General features: G+C 46.6%; 1 protein-coding gene across 3 annotated transcripts in view; it reads right to left on the bottom strand.

Annotated features, from left to right (window-relative positions):
* The window catches only part of phtf1 (putative homeodomain transcription factor 1), a 39,084-nt gene that overhangs the window by 12,150 nt on the left and 6,546 nt on the right, over positions 1–20,388 (bottom strand). For all 3 annotated transcript variants that reach the window (XM_043716345.1, XM_043716347.1, XM_043716346.1), the window contains exons 4-9: positions 16,522–16,680; positions 16,258–16,414; positions 15,178–15,250; positions 10,254–10,421; positions 8,127–8,216; positions 1,674–1,895 (exon numbers count right to left, since the gene is read on the bottom strand). In XM_043716345.1, coding sequence (XP_043572280.1) covers positions 1,674–1,895; positions 8,127–8,216; positions 10,254–10,421; positions 15,178–15,250; positions 16,258–16,414; positions 16,522–16,680 — 869 coding nt within the window. The remainder of the gene's footprint in view (positions 1–1,673; positions 1,896–8,126; positions 8,217–10,253; positions 10,422–15,177; positions 15,251–16,257; positions 16,415–16,521; positions 16,681–20,388) is intronic.

Below are 20,388 nucleotides of genomic sequence, written 5' to 3'. Positions count from 1 at the left end.
CTTTTTATCTTAGCCTGCTGGACACACTTTCCTCATTCCTGAAGAAGGGCTTGTGCCCGAAACGTCGATTCTCCTGTTCCTTGGATGCTGCCTGACCTGCTGCGCTTTTCCAGCAACACATTTTCAGCTCTTTACGCAGAGAGTTGTGAATGCATGGAATGCGTTGCCAGCTGTGGTGGTGGAAGCAGAGTCATTGGGGACATTTAAGCGACTGCTGGACATGGATAGCAGTGAGTTGAGGGGTGCGTAGGTTAAGTTACTATATTTTACATTAGGATTAAGTCACGGCACAACATCATGGGCCTATTCTGCACTGTATGTTTCTATGTTCTGTGAAACCCACGCTGACATGGGGAGAATGTGCAAACTCCACATAGACAGTCGCCCGAGTCTAGAATCAAATCTGGGACCATGGTGCTGTGAAGCAGCAGTGCTAATCACTGAGCTACCGTGCCATACTGCAGGAAAGTTAAAAGTGTGTTTGATGGAAGCTAACCCAGTGACTGAGAGATTATGGTGAGAAATGGACATTAATAACAAGCAGGAGATTTCCCCATTGGATTTTTCAGCCATTCTGAAACATGAGACAAACAACTGAGCACAGTTCTGCTTGTTTAATCGCAGTGGTTAAAATCCAGCCACATTCCTGGTGCTGGATAAAGAAGTTATATCATAAAGTCTATTCACAACATTGACTTTTTTCTGTCTTATATAAAAATATCTAAATAAAACTATATATATATATATATATACCACAGGTGAAAGGAAAAAAAGAATAAACTCCAGCCACTAGCCTCTAGTCTGAACTCTATCCTGTGTCATCACCCTCCCTCTGAGCCAAGAGGTCAGGTCCCACCTGCTCCTGAAGTGGGGGCGGTAACACACACCAATTACTGGCTCCCTGCTTCCACCTGGTCTCAGACATTCCTACCAATTCCATTTGATTATAACATTCCCTGTGGAAAGGTAGAGGTGAGAATGCCTATCCCACGCATTGAAGAATATTTGATAACGTGGTGCGAGCAGCTCAAGTAGAGAATATTCCCATTTCTGATCGAATCTTGTAGGAAAGGGGGCATGGAGCCAGTGTGTGGGCAAATCAGGTTAGGCAGTGACATCAATTCCGGAAAAGGGTCACGGCACTCCGAGTGGCTCAGTGGTTAGCGCTGCTGCCTCACAGCGCCAGGGACCCGGGTTTGATTCCAGCCTCGGGTGACTGTCTGTGTGGAGTTTACACATTCTCCCCGTGTCTACGGTGATGGGGACCACAAAACGACTTGACTGTCATCAAATCTGCCCGTTTAATATTGCCCATCACTGCAGCAAAGCTGTCACCCTTACCTGGTCTGGTCTACATGTGACTCCAGACCCTGAGCTGCCATTCTGAAAAAATCCTGGAAGGTCACTTCGTTGCATTCAAAGCAGTTACTCACCACCACCATCTCGAGGAGAACCAGAGGTGGGCAGTAAATGCTAGCTTTGCAAGACCCACCCGCAATCCTGTGAATGAATTTAAAATTATACACACCGCAGGCAGCCATTCGCCTTTCTGACTGGTGCTAGCTCCTTGATTGATAATGTTATGGGGTGTTCTACAACGTTAAGGAAGTCTGCACCAATACAAAACGTTATTGAAAGAGCTGGACAGTTGCTCTCCAGCCAGGAGGACCCACCTGTTGGTTTGCCTCCTCTGTTGGGGTCTTCTTGGACCGAGTCGGTCTGTGTACGCCCTCACACTCACTCTCACTGGAGTAAGAGGAATGGCACCGGGGTCCATTGAGGAGGTCATCCCACAACATGTCCTCTGTCTCGGAACCGTGCTGGCTGCTCTCTGATGCTGGCTGTGACCTGTCACAGGTCAGGGAGCTGAAGGTCATGTAGGACTTGGAACTGTTCTGAAAGACATGGAAGCATTTTAATGATAAAGCATTTAGCAAACAAGAGGCTTTCTGTACACACACCTGCTGCACAACAAAATCCTGTCAACACATCAGCCAGAGGTGGAGCTAATCACCGTAAAAGTTAACTCCAGCATAGTCAGAGAAAGAACAATGTTGATTACCTACCAATGCACAGTTTATACAAATCCAGCTCTCACCAAGTGTAGGAACGACAAGCTGTTTAACATCTGTTAATGCTGAGAATGTTGGCAATAAAGGAGAAAGCAAGATTCTCTTCACTAATGTGGAGACAGTAAGGATGGCAGATGCTGGAAGCCAGAGTCAATAGACGTGAAACTGGAAAGGCACAGCAGGTCAGGCAGCACCCGAGGAGCAGCAATGTTAATATTTGAAAGGGTTTGGGACTAAAACCTGCCACTCAAGTTGAGATAGGGTTGTTAAGAAGGTGGATGGTGTTTTGGCTTTCATTAACAGGGGGATTGAGTTTAAGAGCTGCAAAGGTTTGCTGCAGCTCCATAAAACCTTGGTTAGACCACACTTGGAATACTGTGTCCAGTTCTGGTCGCCTCATTATAGGAAGGATATAAATGCCTTAGAGAGGATGCAGAGGAGCTTTACCAGGATGCTGCCTGGATTGGAGGGCTTGTTTTATGAAAAGAGATTGAGTGAGCTCGGGCTTTTCACACTGGAGAGAAGAAGGAAGAGAGGTGACTTGATAAAGGTGTACAAGGTAATGAGAGGCATAGGGACAGTAGATAGCCAGAGACTTTTCCCCAGGGCAGAAATGGCTGTCATGAGGGATTATAATTTTAAGGTGATTGTAGGAAGGTTTGGGGGATTTGTCAGAGGGAGGTTCTTTACACAGAGAGTGGTGGGTGTGTGGAATGCACTGCCAGTGGTCGGAGTAGAGTCAGAGATGTTAGGGACATTTAAGCAATTGCTGGTCAAGCACTTGGACGGCAGTAAATTGAGGGGTGTGGGGGTGTGTAGGTTAGGTTGATCTTAGATTAAGATAAATGCTTGGCACAACATTGTGGGCCGAAGGGCCTGTACTGTGCTGTACTGCTCTATGTTCTATGAAACATTGACTCTCCTGCTCCTCAGATGCCTGCTGTGCTTTTCCAGCTTCACATCTATTGACCCTTCCCTTCAGTAACATTTTGACCAAGGAATTTATCAACTCAGCCAAGGAGTGATATACACTCCAACAAGTTCACATTTGACAGAAGTAAACTTCACTCCATACTGTGTGGTTCAACAGCAAAAGTATTATCTCAGAAATGAAATTACAGATGATAGACAGCAAGAGAGAATAAGCTCCTGTTATCTCGATTGGTCAACGCAAAAAATGTCTTGTTCTCAGCACTGCCCACTGCTGGCAGATTCTCTAAGTGCACAGCAGCATCAGATCCTCACCCTGATTGGATAATCCTCCACACAGCGTGGAGGTGCAGGTGCTGGACTGGGGTGGACAAGGTCAGAAGCCACACGACACCAGGTTATAGTCCAACAGGTTTATTTGAAAGCACCAGCTTTTGGAGCGCTGCTCCTTCGTCTGGTGCAGTGAGAGAGATGCTCGCAGACAGAGAATTTATAGGCAGAGATCAATGGGCAGAGCGATCAAAAGATCATATAAATGTGTGAGTGGAGTGTCAACAGACTGGATAATAAGTCTCTGCAGATGATCGAGAGTGTCAGACAGTGTGAGTAAAGTAAGTGACAGTGAGTACAGCAGATGCTGCAGATCAGAGTCAAGATTAGAGTGGTGCTGGAAAAAAGCACTTCCTGGGCTTCCTGACGAAGGGCTTTTGCCCAAAATGTCGATTTTCCTGCCCCTCGGATGCTGCCTGATGTGCTGTGCTTTTCCAGCACGACTTTAATCTTGGTAGGAGTAAAGTGTCAACAGCTGTATAGCAAGGGAAGGGATGACCTGTAATCTGATTAATTGAGGCAGAGAGATAATTACAAAAAATTAAAAATAATGTGGTGCTGGAAACAAACCAAATGGCTGGAATAGCATGATAGGTATAAGAGTCACATGCCGAGAGTCAAACCAAAGTAACAAATAATGTAAAACAGTACAAACTAATTACGGGAGAGAGACCATAACAGGTAATCAAGGTGATGGTAGACGAGTATGAGGACTGCAGATGCTGGTGATCAGAGTCTACATTAGAGTGGTGCTGGAAAAGCACAACAGGTCAGACAGCATCCGAGGAGCAGGAAAATCGACTTTTTGGGCAAAAGTCCTTCATCAGGATTTTCCTACTGCTCAGATGCTGCCTGACCTGCTATCAAGGAGATGGTGTCAAGAAGGGACAGGAAGGAAGGTTTTACACTAAACAGTGTGGTGAGGTTACGTCCTCCACACTGACACTGAGCCGGATTGAGGGAACGGCACTGATAGTGTGAGGGGAGAAGGCACAGCAGCTCTGGGTCCAGGTTCCAATCCAGGGACTTGAGCACATTCTCCAGGCAAACACATCTGTACAGAGGGAGTGCTGCACTGTTAGAGGGTCAGTACTGAGGGAGTGTGCACTGTCAGAGGGTCAGTACTGAGGGAGTGCTGCACTGTCACAGAGTCAGTGCTGAGGGAGTGCGGCACTGTTAGAGGGTCAGTACTGAGGGAGTGCTGCCCTGTTAGAGGGTCAGTACTGAGGGAGTTCTGTACTGTCAGAGGGTCAATACTGAGGGAGTGCTGCACTGTTAGAGGGTCAGTACAGAGGGAGTGCTGCACCGTCAGAGGGTCAGTGCTGAGAGAGTGCTGCACTGTCGGAGGATCAATACTGGTGGAGTGCCGCACTGTCGGAGGGTCGGTACTGAGGGAGTGCTGCACTGTCAGAGGGTCAGTACTGAGGAAGTGCTGCACTACAAGAGGGTCATTACAAAGGGAGTGCTGCGCTGTCAGAGGGTCAGTACTGAGGGACTGATGCACTCTTAGGGGGTCAGTACAGAGGGAGTGCCGCTTTGCTAGAGGGTCAGTACTGACGGAATGCTGCACTGTCAGAGGGTCAGTGCTGACGGTGTGCTGCACTGTCAGAGGGTCAGTACAGACGGAGTGCCGCACTGTTAAGGGGTCAGTACAGAGGGAGTGATGCACTGTTACAGGGTCAGTACTGAGGGAGTGCTACACTGTTAGAAGGTCAGTACTGAGGGGGTGCTGCACTGTCAGAGGGTCAGTACAGTGGGAGTGCTGCACTGTCAGAGGGTCAGTACAGAGGGAGTGCTGCATTGTCAGAGGGTCAGTACAGAGGGAGTATTGCACTGTTAGATAGTCAGTACAGAGGGAGTGCTGCATTGTCAGTGGGTCAGTACTGAGGGAGTGTTGCACTGTTAGAGAGTCAGTACTGAGGGAGTGCCTCACTGTTAGAGGGTCAGTGCTGAGGGAGTGCTGCACTGTCAGAGGGTCAGTACTATATTACATTATTTACAGTGTGGAAACAGGCCCTTCGCCCCAACAAGTCCACACCGACCCGCTGAAGCGCAACCCTCCCAGACCCATTCCCCTACATTTACCCCTTCACCTAACACTATGGGCAATTTAGCATGGCCAATTCACCTAACCTGCACAGTTTTGGACTGTGGGAGGAAACCAGAGCACCCGGAGGAAACCCACGCAGACACTGGGATAATGTGCAAACTCCACACAGTTGCCTGAGGCAGGAATTGCACCCGGGTCTCTGGCGCTGTGAGACAGCAGTGCTAACCACTGTGCCACCGTGCAGAGGGAGTGCTGCACTGTCAGAGGGTCAGTACAGAGGAAGTGCTGCACTGTTCGAAGTACCAGCTTTTTTACTGAAATGTTAAACCAAAGGCCCATCTAATCTTTGCTGGATATGAAAAATCCCATACTACAGGGAGTTATTCCCGGGATTCTGACCAATCAGCCTTCCTTGGCGTCACAAGAACAGTTTCCTGGATCACTGTCACATGGCTCTTCATGGGATCCTGCTGTGCTAAAATTGACTGCTGTGATCCCTACCTTAAAGCAGTAATGACTCTCCGAAAGAGCAGCACGGTGGCATTGTGGTTAGCACTACTGCCTCACAGCACCAGGACCTGGGTTCGATTCCAGCCTCAGGCGACTGTCTGTGTGGAGTTTGCACATTCTCCATGTGTCTGCGTGGGTTTCCTCCCACACTCCAGGGATGCTCAGGCGAGGTGGATTGACCATGGGGAAATACAGGGTTATAGAGAGGGGGAATGGGGGGGGGGGGTTATCTGGGTGGGATGCTCTTCAGAGGGTCGCCCTGGACTTGATGAGCCAAATGACTTGCTTCCACACTGTAGGGACGTGAATAAAAAGTACTTCACTTGATGTAAAACGGAGTCTGAGGGGTGGAAAAGGAATACTAAACCCAACTTTCTCTCAGCATCATCCCAACTTGCACCTGAACTTATTCTCCTTTCTAAACCCCAGTGAATATAGTCCTAACTGACCCGGTCAGTCACGCTGGATAAACATGAAGGAGAGAAGGATCGAGAGCTGTGCTAAAGAGGTGAGGGTGAGGAACAGACTTGTGGGGAGTATGAGTGCTAGAGTAGATCAGTTGGGCTGAATGGCCTGTTTCTTCACTCGGAACCTTTGCCTGTTCTCTCGGGCTGCTGGACAAATCTGCTTCAAGCTGGTATAAAAACAGAAAGTGCTGGAGAAATTCAGCAGGTCTGGCAGCATCAACCAGCTGTATCCCTCACTGTCACTTTCTCTCTATCTTCACATATCTGCTCATTCCTTCCCTCCTCCCATCACCCCACTCCTGTCTTCAGCATATACACCATCTTTTTCCAGCTCGTACCAGTTCTGAAGAAGTCATGCCAGACCCGAAACACTAACTCTGTTTCTCTCTCCATGGATGCTGCCAGACCTGCTGAATTTCTCCAGCACTTTCAGTTTTTATACCAGCTTGAAGCAGATTTGTCACACAGCCCGAGAGAACAGGCAAAGGTTCCGAGTGAAGAAACAAGCCATTCAGCACAACCGCTCTACTCTAGCACTCATACTCCACACAAGACTTCCTCACCCTCACATCTTCAGCACAGTTCTCAATCCCTCTCTCCTTCATGTTTATTCAGCGTGACTGACTGGGGTTTAGAAGGTTGGTGGGGGTGGGGGTGTGGAGGTGTGTGTCTGTTGGGCTGGGTCCCTTAGACTAGGACAAGGCAGACTAAATTCAGAAAGGATGACCGCGGAGTCTCCAGGGCTCACAGGGCAGGCCATTTAGGACTGAGGTGAGGAGAAATGTCTTCACCCAGAGGGTGGGGAGCCTGTGGAATTCACTGCCACAGAAAGTGGTTGAGGCCAAAGCATTGAATGTTTTCAAGGAGTTAGATACAGTTCTTCGGGCTAAAGAGAACTAACAATATGGGCAGAAAGCTGGAACCGGAGACTGAACTGGATGATCAGCTGTGATCATATTGACATGGCAGAGTAGGTTTGAAGGGCCGAATGGTCTACTGCTGCTCCTATTCTATATGTTCCCTTTAAATGGGTGGATATTACTCACCTCGGCACTCCTTGTGTGAGTGAGTTCCACAGTCTCTCTGGTTAAAGGAGATTCTTCTGTATTCCCAATTAGATTTCTCAGTGAATATTTGATATTGATGGCTCTGAAGGCCATTTTCTCTGCGGCTATGCAATCAAACATTTCCCCGATTTCTAGAGAAAAAGCCCCCTCCCCATCCCTGCTCCTGATGACCAATCCCCTTCACTGTCAGTAATTAGAAACAGAACCAAGAGCGATATGAGGAACATCTAAAGTCACACAGCAAGTGATTTGGGTCCAGCAATGCACTGCCTGGGGATGTGCTGGAGGCAGCTTCAATTAAGGCAGAATTAAACTGTAACCTGCAAAGGAGGAAGGTGCAGGGGCGTGGGAAACAGCTAGGAGAGTGACCCAGATAGGTGAGAGCTGGTGTAGACACAATAGGACACATGGCTTCCTTCTGTGCTTTGTAACAGTTTTGTGATTCACTCCAGGAGCCCCCTGAGTTAGGGGTGAAGCACATTACTCTCACACCTTGGCACCTGCCAACTGGTTTCATCCAGTGATGTAAATAGTGCACTTCCTTCTCAATGAATTAGTACCATTCCCCCCAGCTCCTACCCACTGCCAGAGAGTAGGCCAGGAGCAATGAAAACTCACTCTTGTCTAAGATTCAGGGTCAAGTTGACCCAGCCCTAAGCCAGTGTCAAGTATTTGTTAAATTCACTGGAGCTATTCATACCTGAGTCGGGGCTGTCGATTCAACCTCAGAGTCCACTAAACTGTCCGAGTCTCGTCTTGGAATCTCCCATCTTGGAATGATTTCTCCACTCTATAAGTTGATGGAAAAGGGAGATGGTTGTAACAGAGGTGGTGCTCAGTTTAAATTACTGTGCTTTATTTCATATTCATTCAGAGGAAGTGGGCAGTGTTGGCTGCCCGTCCCTAGTTGCCCCTTGAGAAGGAGGTGGTGAGCTGACTTCTTGAACCACTGCAGTCCACCTGCTGTGAGTTGACCCTCAATGCCCTTAGGGAGGGAATTCCAGGATTCTGACCCAACCTCACTGAAGGAATGCCAACATATTTCCAAGTCAGGATGGTGAGTGACTTGGAGAAAGTGGGCACTGCAGATGCTGGAGATCAGAGTCTAGATTACAGTAGTGCTGGAAAAGCACAGCTGGTCAGGCAGCATCTGAGGAGCAGGAGAATCGACATTTTGGGCATAAGCAACTTGGAGGGGAACTTGCAGGGGGTTGTGTTCCTATGTATCTGCTGCCCTTGTCCTTCTAGATGGAAGTGGTCATGGGTTTGGAAGGTATTGCCTGAGAAGCCCTGGTTAGTTCCTGCAGTGCATCTTGTAGTACACACTGCTGTTACTGAATGTCAGTCGTGGATGAAGTAAATATTTAAGGTGATAGTTGGGGTGATGATCAAGCAGGCTGCTGTGTCCTGGATGGTGTCAAGCTTCTTGAGAGTTGTTGAAGCTGCCCCCATCCAGGCAAGTGGGGAGTATTCCATCCTACTCCTGAGTTGTGCCTTGTCAATGGTGGACAGGCTTTGCGGAATCAGGAGATGAGTTACTTGCCGCAGTATTCCCGGCCTCTGATCTGCTCTTGTAGCCGCTGTATTTTTATGGCTAGTCCAGCTGAGTTTCTGAACAATGATAACCTCCAAGCTGCTGTTTGGTAAAGGGGTCAGTGACAATAAGGTCACAAGAAATTCATGATAACAAAAACTGAAACACAGTTTGGTGAAGAGTCACTGAACTCAAAACATTAACTCTGCCTTCTCCCTACAGCTGCTAGACCTGCTGAGTTTTGCCAACAATTTCTGTTTTGTTTCACATCTCCAGCATCTGTAGTTTTTTATTTTTATTGACACCTGTGTGGTTGGGGTCTTCCAGAGGAGACTGACGTGGATTCCCCACAACACTTCTGGCTGCAATTGTTGCAAATATGCCAGCCTTATCTTTTGCACCAATGGGTTAGGCTCCGCCCTCAACAAGGATGGGGATATTGGTGGAGATTTTTCCTCCAATGAGTTCTTTAATTATCCACCACCACTCACTACTGGATGTGGCAGGACTGCAGAGCTTCGATCTGATCTGTTGGTTATGGGATTGCTTAGCTCTGCCTGTCATTTGCTGCTTGTGCTGTTTGGTGTGCAGGTAATCCTGTTTGATGGCTTCACCAGGTTGATACCTCATTTTCAGGTGCTGCTGCTGGCATGCCCTCCTACACTCTCCATTGGCTTGATGGTAATGGTTGAGTGGGGGATACAGATTGTGCTGGAGTACAGTTCTGCTGCTGTTGATGGCCTACAGTGCATCATCGATCCCCAGTCTATTTAAAAGAGATCTATTTAAAATCTATGATGTTTAGCACGGTCATAGTGCAATACAACATCATGCAGAGTATTCTCAATGTGAAAATGGGACTTCATCTCCACACATGGATATCTGCAGCCAGCAGACTGGTGAGGATTGGATTAAGTCTGTTTTTCCCCTTTGTTGCCATGGTTAATCTATTCGGAGGTGACTAGCTCAGGCAGTAGTGCAGCTGATGAGCCGTTCTTGGTGATGCACAGGGTGGTCCCCCACCAGTCTCCACTCTGTCGTCCCTCAGTGTTTCCTCCATGCAGTGTTCAGCAGGAAGGAGAGGAGGGCTGGACAGAAGATCCACTCCAGCCCCAAACCCCAATGGGATGGACCCTTTTCCTATCCATCTTAACCAGTTACGTATTTCAGAGAACTCGGCAACACCCTCCAGTGTGACCCTCCAATGTGATCCTCCAGTGTGCAATTCTAATTTGGATAGAAATGGGATTACAGGGGAGAGAGTAAACGAGAGAGGCGAAGTCTCTAGGTTACCTTTGCTGTCCCCAGAGTTTGGACCTGGGTTTTCTTTCTGAGGTGTAAAGTGAAGTTGTTCAAAGTGACTTCTCTGCTTTGCTGAAGTAATAGCCGTCGTGACTGGCTCTCCGTATCCTCACTGGAATTCTCATCAGAGACACGGCTCCTCGTTCGACAGTGAGCACCCTGTAAGCATTGCACAGCTTTTCAAACTCAGCTCATACCCATTGCTAACGTCAGAAACAGGCAACCTCTCTCAAGAATTACATTTTTGATTTTTTTTCTTAAAAGAGATTAAAACATGAGTGAGCAGGCCACACCAATGAATCCCATGCCTTTTTAGCCCATTCACTGGTTATCCAAGTATCAGTAAACAATCTATCTGATAATTTAGTAGATTAGCCAATCTAGCAGTTGTTTAGCACATTACTAACAGATCTCCCAGGTAACCAACGTGCCATTCTGCAAACTTCACACCATCCGATCTACAGTACAATATTCAGGACAGGAAACAAAGGGAGGGTCAAAGGAGTTGAGGTATACAATTACATCACCCCCCTCAGCAGGGGGGGGGTGGAGCCTGTGGTGTAGTTCCAGTCAACAGGAGGATGAGAGTAGGGAGGACAGGGACAGGATTTCATGGTCACAGGAATGTGCTGGCAGACAGCAAGCTGGTTTGAAGTGTGTCTACTTCAATGCCAGGAGTATTTGGAATAAGGTAGGTGAGCTTGCAGCATGGATAGGTGCCTGGGACTTCAATGTTGTGGCCATTTCAGAGACATGGATAGAGCAGGGTCAGGAATGGATGATGCAGGTTCCACGGTTTAGATCTTTCATTAAGAACAGGGAAGGTGGTAAAAGAGGGAGAGGTGTGGCTTTGTTAGTCAAGGATAGTATAATGGTGGCTGAAAGAACTTTTGAATGAGGACTCATCTACTGAAGTGGTATGGGCTGAGGTTAGAAACAGGAGAGGTCACACTGCTGGGAGTTTTTTATAGACCTCTGCTGAATTCCAGGGATGTGAAGGAGTAGATTGGAAAATCAATTCTGGGTCGGAGTGAAAGGAACAGGGTGAATATTATGGGGAACTTTAACTTCCCCAACGTTGACTGGAAATGCTATAACTCGAGTAAGTCGGATGGATCAGTTTTTGTCCAATGTGTACAGGAGGGTTTCCTGACACAGTATGTCGAAGGGCCAACAAGAGGGGAGGCCACACTGGATCTAGTACTTGGTAATGATCCAGGCCAGGTGTTTGATTTAGTAGTAGGTGAGCACTTTGGAGAGAGTGACCATAATTCAGTTACGTTTAGCTTAGCGATGGAAAAAGATAGGTACATGCCACAGGGCAAGAGTTATCGATGGGGAAAGGGCAAGTATAATGTGATTAGGCAAGATTTAGGAGGCATGGAATGGGGCAGCAAAATGCAGGGGATGGAAACAATGGAAATGTGGAGCTGGTTTAAGGACCAGATATTGTGTGTCTTTAATAGGTATATCCTTGTCAGGCAGGGAGGAAGTGATAAGGTAAGGGAACCGTGTTTGCAATTTGGATTAGAAACTGGCTTTCTATAAGAAGGCAGCGAGTAATGGTTGATGGAAAATATTCAGCCTGGAGTCCAGTTACTAGTGGTGTGCCACAAGGATCTGTCTTGGGACCACTGATATTTGGCATTTTTATGAATGACTTAGATGCAGGTGTAGGTGGATGGGTTAGTAAGTTTGCAGATGACACTAAAGTCGGTGGAGTAGTGGACAGTGTGGAAGAATATTGCAGGTTTCAGAGAGACTTGGATAAACGGCAGAACAGGGCTGAAAGGTGGCAAATGGAGTTCAATGCAGATAAATGTGAGGTGATTCACTTTGGGAAGAATAACAGGAAGACAGAGTACTGGGTCAGTGGAAAGACTCTTGGTAGTGTCGATGTGCAGAAAGATCTTGCTGTCCATGTACATAGATCCCTGAAAGTTGCCACCCAGGTTGATAGTGCTATTAAGAAGGTATACGGTGTGTTAGGTTTTATTGGTAGAGGGATTGAGTTCTGGAGCCGCAATGACATGCTGTAACTATACAAAACACTAGTACTCATTTGGAGTACTGTGTGCAGTTCTGGTCACCCCATTACAGGAAGGATGTGGAAACATTGGAAAAGGTCCAGAGGCAATTTACCAGGACGTTGCCTGGTCTGGAGGGAAGGTCTTATGAGGAAAGGCTGAGGGACTTATGTCTGTTCTCATTAGAGAGAAGGCTAAGAGGCGATTTAATAGAGGCATATAAGATGATCAGAGGATTAGATAGGGTGGACAGCGAGAATCCTTTTCCTAGGATGGTGACATCAGCTCGTACGAGGGGGCGTAACTACAAATTGAGGGGTGATAGATTTAAGACAGATGTCAGAGGCAGGTTCTTTACTCAAGAGAGCGGTAAGGGCATGGAATGCCCTACCTGCCAATGTAGTTAACTCAGCCATTAGGGAGATTTAAACAATCCTTGGATAAGCACATGGATGATGATGGGATAGTGTAGGGGGCTGGGCTTAGATTAGTTCACAGGTTGGCACAACATCGAGGGCCAAAGGGCCTGTTCTGCGCTGTATTGTTCTATGTTCTAACTAAATGCCAGAAATTCATCAAAGGAGCAGAATGGCTTCCTCATTCTGCTTTTATGCATTCACAGGGCATGGACATCGCTGGCAATCCCAGCATTTATTGCCCGTCCTTACTTGCCCTTTGAAAAGGTGGTGATGAGCTGCCTTCTTGAACCGCTGCAGTCCATTTCCTGTGAGTGAACCCACAATGCCATTGGGGAGGAAATTCCAGGATTTTGACCCAGCGACACTGAAGGAACAAGTCAGGATGGTGGAATTGATGTTCCTACATATTTATTCCCCTTGTCCTTCTAGATGGAAGTGGTTGTGGGTTTGGAAAGCCATGTCTAAGGAGCCCTGATGAGTTGCTGCAGTGCATGTTGTACATGGTACACACTGCTGCTACTGAGTGTCAGTGTTAAAGGGAGAGGATGTTTGTGGATGTAGTGCCAATGAAAGAGGGCTGCCGTTCTGACCTGCTGTTGCAACCACTGTATTTATGTGGCGAGTCACTTCAGTTTCCGGTCAATTGCAACCCCCACTTTGTTGGTAGTGGAGGTATCAGTGATGGTAACACCATCAAATGTCAAGAGATGGTCATTGCCTGGCATTTATGTGCCACTTACATTACTTGCCACTACTCATCCCATGTCTGGATATTGTCCAGGTCTTGCTGCATTTGAACATGGACTGCTTTAGTATTTGAGAAGCTGCGAATGGTGCTGAACATCACACAAACATTAGCAAATGTCTCCACTTCTGACCTCACGAAGGTCATTTATGAAGCACCTGGAGAAGGCTGGGCCTAGGACACTACCCTGAGAAACTCCTGCAGGGATGTCCTCATTTGAATCCAAAAATTCAAAACAGGTGCTGGGTCCACTTCTTTTCATCATTTATATAAATAATTTGGATGTGAGCATAAGAGGTACAGTTACTAAGTTTGCAGATGACACCAAAATTGGAGGTGTAGTGGACAGCGAAGAAGGTTACCTCAGATTACAATGGGATCTTGACCATGGAGACAATGGGCTGAGAAGTGGCAGATAAGAGTTTAATTCAGATAAATGCGAGGTGCTGGATTTTGGAAAAGCAAATCTTAGCAGGATTCATACATTTAATGGTAAGGTCCTAGGGAGTGTTGCTGAACAAAGAGACCTTGGAGTGCAGGTTCATAGCTCCTTGAAAGTGGAGTCGCAGGTAGATAGGATAGTGAAGAAGGCATTTGGTATGCTTTCATTTATTGGTCAGAGTATTGAGTACAGGAGTTGGGAGGTCATGTTGCGGCTGTACAGGACATTGGTTAGGCCACTGTTGGAAAATTGTGTGCAATTCTGGACTCCTTCCTATCGGAAAAATGTTGTGAAACTTGAAAGGGTTCAGAAAAGATTTACAAGGATGTTGCCAGGATTGGAGGATTTGAGCTACAGGGAGAGGCTGAACAGGCTGGGGCTGTTTTCCCTGGAGCGTCGGGGGCTGAAGGGTGACCTTATAGAGGTTTACAAGATTATGAGGGGTATGGATAGAGTAAATAGGCAAAGTCTTTTTCCTGGGATGGGGAGTCCAGAACTAGAGGGGTGAGAGGGGAAAGATATAAAAGAGACCTAAGTGGCAATTGTTTCACTCAGAGGGTGATACGTGTATGGAAAGAGCTGCCAGAGGAAGTGCTGGGAGGCTGGTACAATTGCAACATTTAAGAGGTATTTGGACGGGTATATGAATAGGAAGGGGTTAGAGGGATATGGGTCGGGTGGTGGCAGGTGGGACTAGATTGGGTTGGGATATCTGGTCGGCATGGACAGGTTGGACCAAAGGGTCTGTTTCCATGCTGTACATCTCTATGACTCTATTAACTGCTTCTCTCTCCACAGATGATTGCAGTTTCTCCAACATTTTCTGTTTTAATTTCAAACTTCTAAAATCCGCAGTATTTTCTTTTATTAATGTCTTTCTTTGTCCCAGGTATGACTCCAATCAGTGGTGAGTTTGCCCCCTGATACCCATTGATTCCAGTTTAGCCAGAACTCCTTGATGTCACACTCGGTCGAATGCAGCCTTGATGTTAAGGGCTGTCCCTCTCCCCTCCCCTCTGGAATTCAGCTCTTTTGTCCATGTTTGACCCAAGGCTGTAATGAGGTCAGGAGCTGAGTGGCCCCGGGAGAACCCAAACTGGGCGTCACTGAGCAGGTTATTGCTGAGCAGGTGCTGCCTGATAGTGCTGTTACTGACACCGTCCATCACTTTACTGATGATCGAGGGTAGACTGATGGGGAAGATGTGCCCTGACTTTTGTGTACAGGACATTCATGGACTGTTTAAGCATCAAACCTTGACAGAATCACTGAGGAGACTTACTCTCCCAGGGTTGGACCCAGAGCCTGAGTTGCAACGTCCAACTTTCCTCGATAGGGTTCTTGCCTGCGTTGCCCTGAGGAAGAAGTAAATGACACAATCAAATCCATAATCTTCAGGGAATAATCTTGGGGAGCTGCATGGTCAAGCTCCAGATGGATCTAATTCCAATCAGATCCCCACCTTGAACGCAGGGTCCAGTAGTTTTTTTAATTCATTCACGGGACATGGGCATCACTGGCTGGGCCAGCATTTATTGCCCATCCCTAATTGCCCAGAGGGCAAGTAAGAGTCAACCACATTGCTGTGGGTCTGGAGTCACATGTAGGCCAAATTGGGTAAGAATGGCAATTTCCTTCCATAAAGGACATTGATGAACCAGATGGGTTTTTCTGACAATCAACTCATGGTCATCATTAGACTCTTAATTCCAGATGTTTTATTGGATTCGAGTCCTACCACCTGCCAAGGTGGGATTCAAACCCGGGTCCCCAGACCATTACCTAGGTATCTGGATTATCAGTTCAGTGAGAGTACCACTAGGTCATTGCCTCCCCTCCTGAGTTCCATTCAAACCCTCATTTTGAGCATTGGATCCAGTTCTAGACATTGAAAAATAAATGGCATACTCAGGCCCCAGGCGCAGTGGGAAAAGGAGCACAAAGCCAATCCCAACTTGAAAAGATTACATTAGAAAGAGGAGAGTAATGGCCAACATTAATAAAGCCAAAGTCACATTGACTATGATTTGGAGACAACCACCTGCTGAAGAAGCAGCGCTCCAAAAGCTAGTGCTTCCAAATAAACGTATTGGACTATAACCTGGAGTTGTGTGATTTTTAACCCATTGACTATGGACTTGCTGACCTGCCCATCTTTCCCTCAATGTCTTCCATTGAAATCTCACAACTTCATCTCTCCACGGTCTTGTCAACCAAATTGGTGAGAGGTAATGGGAAAATGCTGACATGCAATTGTGCACTGATGTAAGATTGTTAATACATCGAAATCGGAGAATCACAGTGTGTGTTCACTTTCCGTTACCGGGTCTCGGTTATTGAGTTCTCCCAGCTCAGGGCTCACCTCCTGCATCTGCTTCCGTTTGTGGGTGATGGGGTGTTTCGCTGTGTGGAGACGATCTGGCAGTGAACAGTCCCCAGCAGCAGCATCAGAACCATCGGGCTCACAATCTCACTGAGATACAAGACAGGCACCAGCAAATACAGACCAATCGACATCACTGAGAACACAAACAAAGGCAATGGAATCAACATCCATTCTGGCACAATAACTTAGAAATGAAATTGCAATGGCTGGTGAATGATCAAGAAAGTTCTTGTAAAGCACCTTCCAAGAGGTAGAGAGCCAGTAGCCATGTGAAGGTACCCAGTGAGGTTACCTGGATCCACCATCGATAGAAAAATGGGAAAAACAAAACTCGCACTATTCCCTTCCGAGTGAGAGAGGTCCAGGGACTCTCTGGTTTGGCTTTGACGAATGTTGACCCTGGACAATGAAGGGAAGCCAGTTAGTAATGATAGAGAGGCAATGGATAAGGCATGAATCATCTTTAGAAGGGCAACAACAGGACAGAGGGGTGCAGGGAATTGATACGTTTGAGGTGAAGCTGGATAAACCCACCAAGTAGGAAGAAGCTGACAGATGTGGAGCAGGTTGGCTCGGGGGTTTATGTGGGGTATGCACCATTTGGGCAGAAAATCCTGAAATTCTATGCATATATATAATTTGCTCAGAACACAAACAAAATACAGCTGTTTTATTCCAACAAATGATGTTTCAGACTGCCGTGCATCATACTCTACCCTGAAGCCTCATGGAGCTCTCAATGAAGGGGGAATGTAAGGCGAGTACCACTGGAACAGAAATAGGCCGTTCAGCCCCTCGGGCCTGTTCCACCATTGATCAAGGTCATGTGTGATCTCTGGTCTAACTCCACAGACCTGCTTTTGGCACATATCCCTTTGCTTAATGGAAACTTAGTTATCTCAGATTTAAACTGAACAACTGATTCAGCATCCACTGCTGTTTGTGGAAAGCGAGTTTCAAACCTCTCCTACCCTTTGTGGATACCCAGTGAACTCTTCCTCAGGGACAACATAATCGGATCAGAACAGAAGGGGCCGTCTGACGTTCCCAGCATCTGTCTGCTCAAAGCTACAGGAACATAAGAAATAAGAGCAGGGGTAGGCCATTCAGCCCATCAAGCCTGTTGCTGTCATTCCATTACATCTTAGCTGCTCTGCCGCAGGCTTTAACTCCCTTTTGTGCCAGGTCTCCAATATTTCAAAAATCTACCTAACACCTCTTTAAGCACTTCCAGTGACGTAGCCTCCACTACTCCCAGTGGCAGAGAATTCCAACATTCACAACTCTCAGGGAGATTAAATTCCTTCACATTTCCCAATGGGATTGTACAACATAGACACTGTACACTCATGTAAACCACTACATGGACTACATAGTATCTGTGAGTTTTTCACACAATTAATTACAACTGAGGGTAATAATTGATTGGTTGGCCATTTGTCCTCACTATCCACTCTTAGTCCCCACCAAAGCAAGGAACACAGGACAGTGTGACATGTTTACATTGGCAGGTTCCATTGTAAATGTAAATGGATGGAGTTGAGATCAGGCACAATTTAATTAAACAGGGGACAGGCTCAGATGCCTGAATGGTCTTAAGACCATAAGATATCGTAGAATTAAGCCATTCGGCCCATCAGGTCTGGTCTGCCATTCGATCCTGGTTGCTATGTTTCTGAACCCCATTCAATAACCTTTAATCCCCTTACCAATCAAGAACCAATCTATCTCTGTCTTAACTAGACCCAATGAGTTGGCTTCCACAGCCTTCTGTGGCAATGAGTTCCACAAATTCACCACCCGCTGAAGAAATTCCTCCTCATCTCAGTTCGTTGAGTACAGATTGAGAGTCCTGATTAGATACAGGGCCCAAGACTGCTCTCAATATACCAAACGCAGTCTGACCAGAGCCTTACATCACCTCAGGAATACAACCCTGCTCTTGTATTCTAGTCCTCTTGAAATGAATGCTAACATTGCATTTGCTTTACTAACTGCCAACTGAACCTGCATGTTAACCTTAAGAGAATCCTGAACTAGGACTGCTGAAGCCTTTCCCCATTTAGAAAATAATCTACACCTCTATTCTTCCTATCAAATTACATAATCTCACACTTTCCCACATTATATTCCATCTCCCACTTCTTTGTCCACTCTCCCAGCCTGTCCAAGTCCTTCTGCAGCCTTCCCACTTCCTCAACCCTATCTGCCCTCCACCTATCTTTGTGACATCGGCAAATGTAGCAATAATGTCCTCAGTTCCTTTATCCAGATCGTTAATGTATAACGTGAATAGTTGTGGTCCCAACACTGCCCCCTCCATTAGACACCAGCTATCATCCTGAGACCCCTTTATCCCCACTCTCTGTCTTCTGCCTGTTAGCCAATCCTCCAGCCATGCCAGCACCTTGCCCCTAACACCATGGGCTCTTATCTTATTTAGCAGCCTTCTGTGTGGCACCTTGTCAAACGCCTTCTGGAAATCCAAATAGATCACATCCACTGGCTCTCCTTTATCTAATCTGCTCATTACCTCCTCCAAGAATTCTAACAGATTGGTCAGGCATGACCTCCCTTGACAAATCTGTGCTGACTCAGCCCTATTTTATCAAGTACTCCGTAATCTCATCCTTTATAATGAACTCTAAAATCTTACCAATGACTGAGGTCACGTTAACCAACCTATAACTTCCTGTCTTCTATCTGTCTCCTCTTTCAAACTATGGACATTACATTAGCTATTTTCCAGTCTCCTGGGACCTTACCTGACTCAAGTGATTCCTGAAAAATTACCACCAATGCCTCTGCAATCTCCTCCACTCCCTCGTTCAGAACCCTGAGTTAGTCCATCCAGCCCAGGTGATTTATCCACCTTCAGACCTTTCAGCTTCCCCAGCACTTTCTCCTTAGTGATGGCCATTACACTCACCTCTGCTCCCTGACTAACTTAATGTTCTGCTATGCTGCTGGTGTTTTCCACTGTGAAAACTGAGGTAGAGTACCTATTCAGTTCCTCTGCCATTTCTTTGTTCCCCATTACTACATCTCCAGCCTCATTTTCCAGTGCTCCAATGTCCACTCTTGCCTCTTTCTAATCTTATATATGTCTAAAAATTCTTGCAATCTTCTTTAATATGACTAGTTAGTTTACTCTCATATTTCATCTTCTTCCCTCCTTATTACTTTTATAGTTTTTTTGTGCTGATCTTTAAAGGCTTCCCAATCCTGTGGCTTCACCACATTGAATACTTTCTTTTTCATTTTTTTGCCGTGCCTGACTTCCCCTGTCAGTTACGGTTCCCCCACCCTCCCCTTAGTACGATTCTGCTTCTTTGGGATGAATTTCTGCTGTGCCTCCTGAATTACCCCAGAAACTCCTGTCATTGCTGCTCCCCATTTTCTCTCTAGGTTCCCCTTCCAATCAACTCAGGCCAGCTCCTCCCTCATGTCTTTGTGGTTAGCTTTACTCAACTGTAATACCATTACATCTGATTCCAGCTTCTCCCTTTCAAACTGCAGGGTGAATTCTCTCATATTATGGTCACTGCCCCCTGGGGGTTCATTCACCTCAAGCTCCCTAATCAAGTCTGCCTCATTATACATCACCAAATCCAGAATTGCCTGCTCCCTAGTGAGTTCTACCACAAGCTGCTCCATAAACCATCTCATAGACATTCCATGAAGTGGGCGGCACGGTGGCACAGTGGTTAGCACTGCTGTCTCACAGCGCCAGAGACCCGGGTTCAATTCCCAACTCAGGCGACTGACTGTGTGGAGTTTGCACATTCTCCCCGTGTCTGGTTTGGTTAAAAGAAGGAAGCATATGTCAGGTACAGACAGGATAGATTGAGTGAATCCTTAGGAGAGTATAAAGAAAGTAGGAGTATACTTAAGAGGGAAATCAGGAGGGCAAAAAGGGGACATGAGATAGCTTTGGCAAATAGAATTAAGGAGAATCCAAAGGGTTTTTACAAATACATTAAGGACAAAAGGGTAACTAGGAAGAGAGTAGGGTCCCTCAAAGATCAGCAAGGCGGCCTTTGTGTGGAGCCACAGAAAATGGGGGAGATACTAAATGAAAATTTTGCATCAGTATTTACTGTGGAA

This window comes from Chiloscyllium plagiosum, chromosome 26 (genome assembly GCF_004010195.1).
Source record: "Chiloscyllium plagiosum isolate BGI_BamShark_2017 chromosome 26, ASM401019v2, whole genome shotgun sequence".
Lineage (NCBI taxonomy): Eukaryota > Metazoa > Chordata > Chondrichthyes > Orectolobiformes > Hemiscylliidae > Chiloscyllium > Chiloscyllium plagiosum.
Note: the sequence above shows the minus strand (reverse complement) of the source record. Positions and strands in the feature narration are given on the sequence as shown.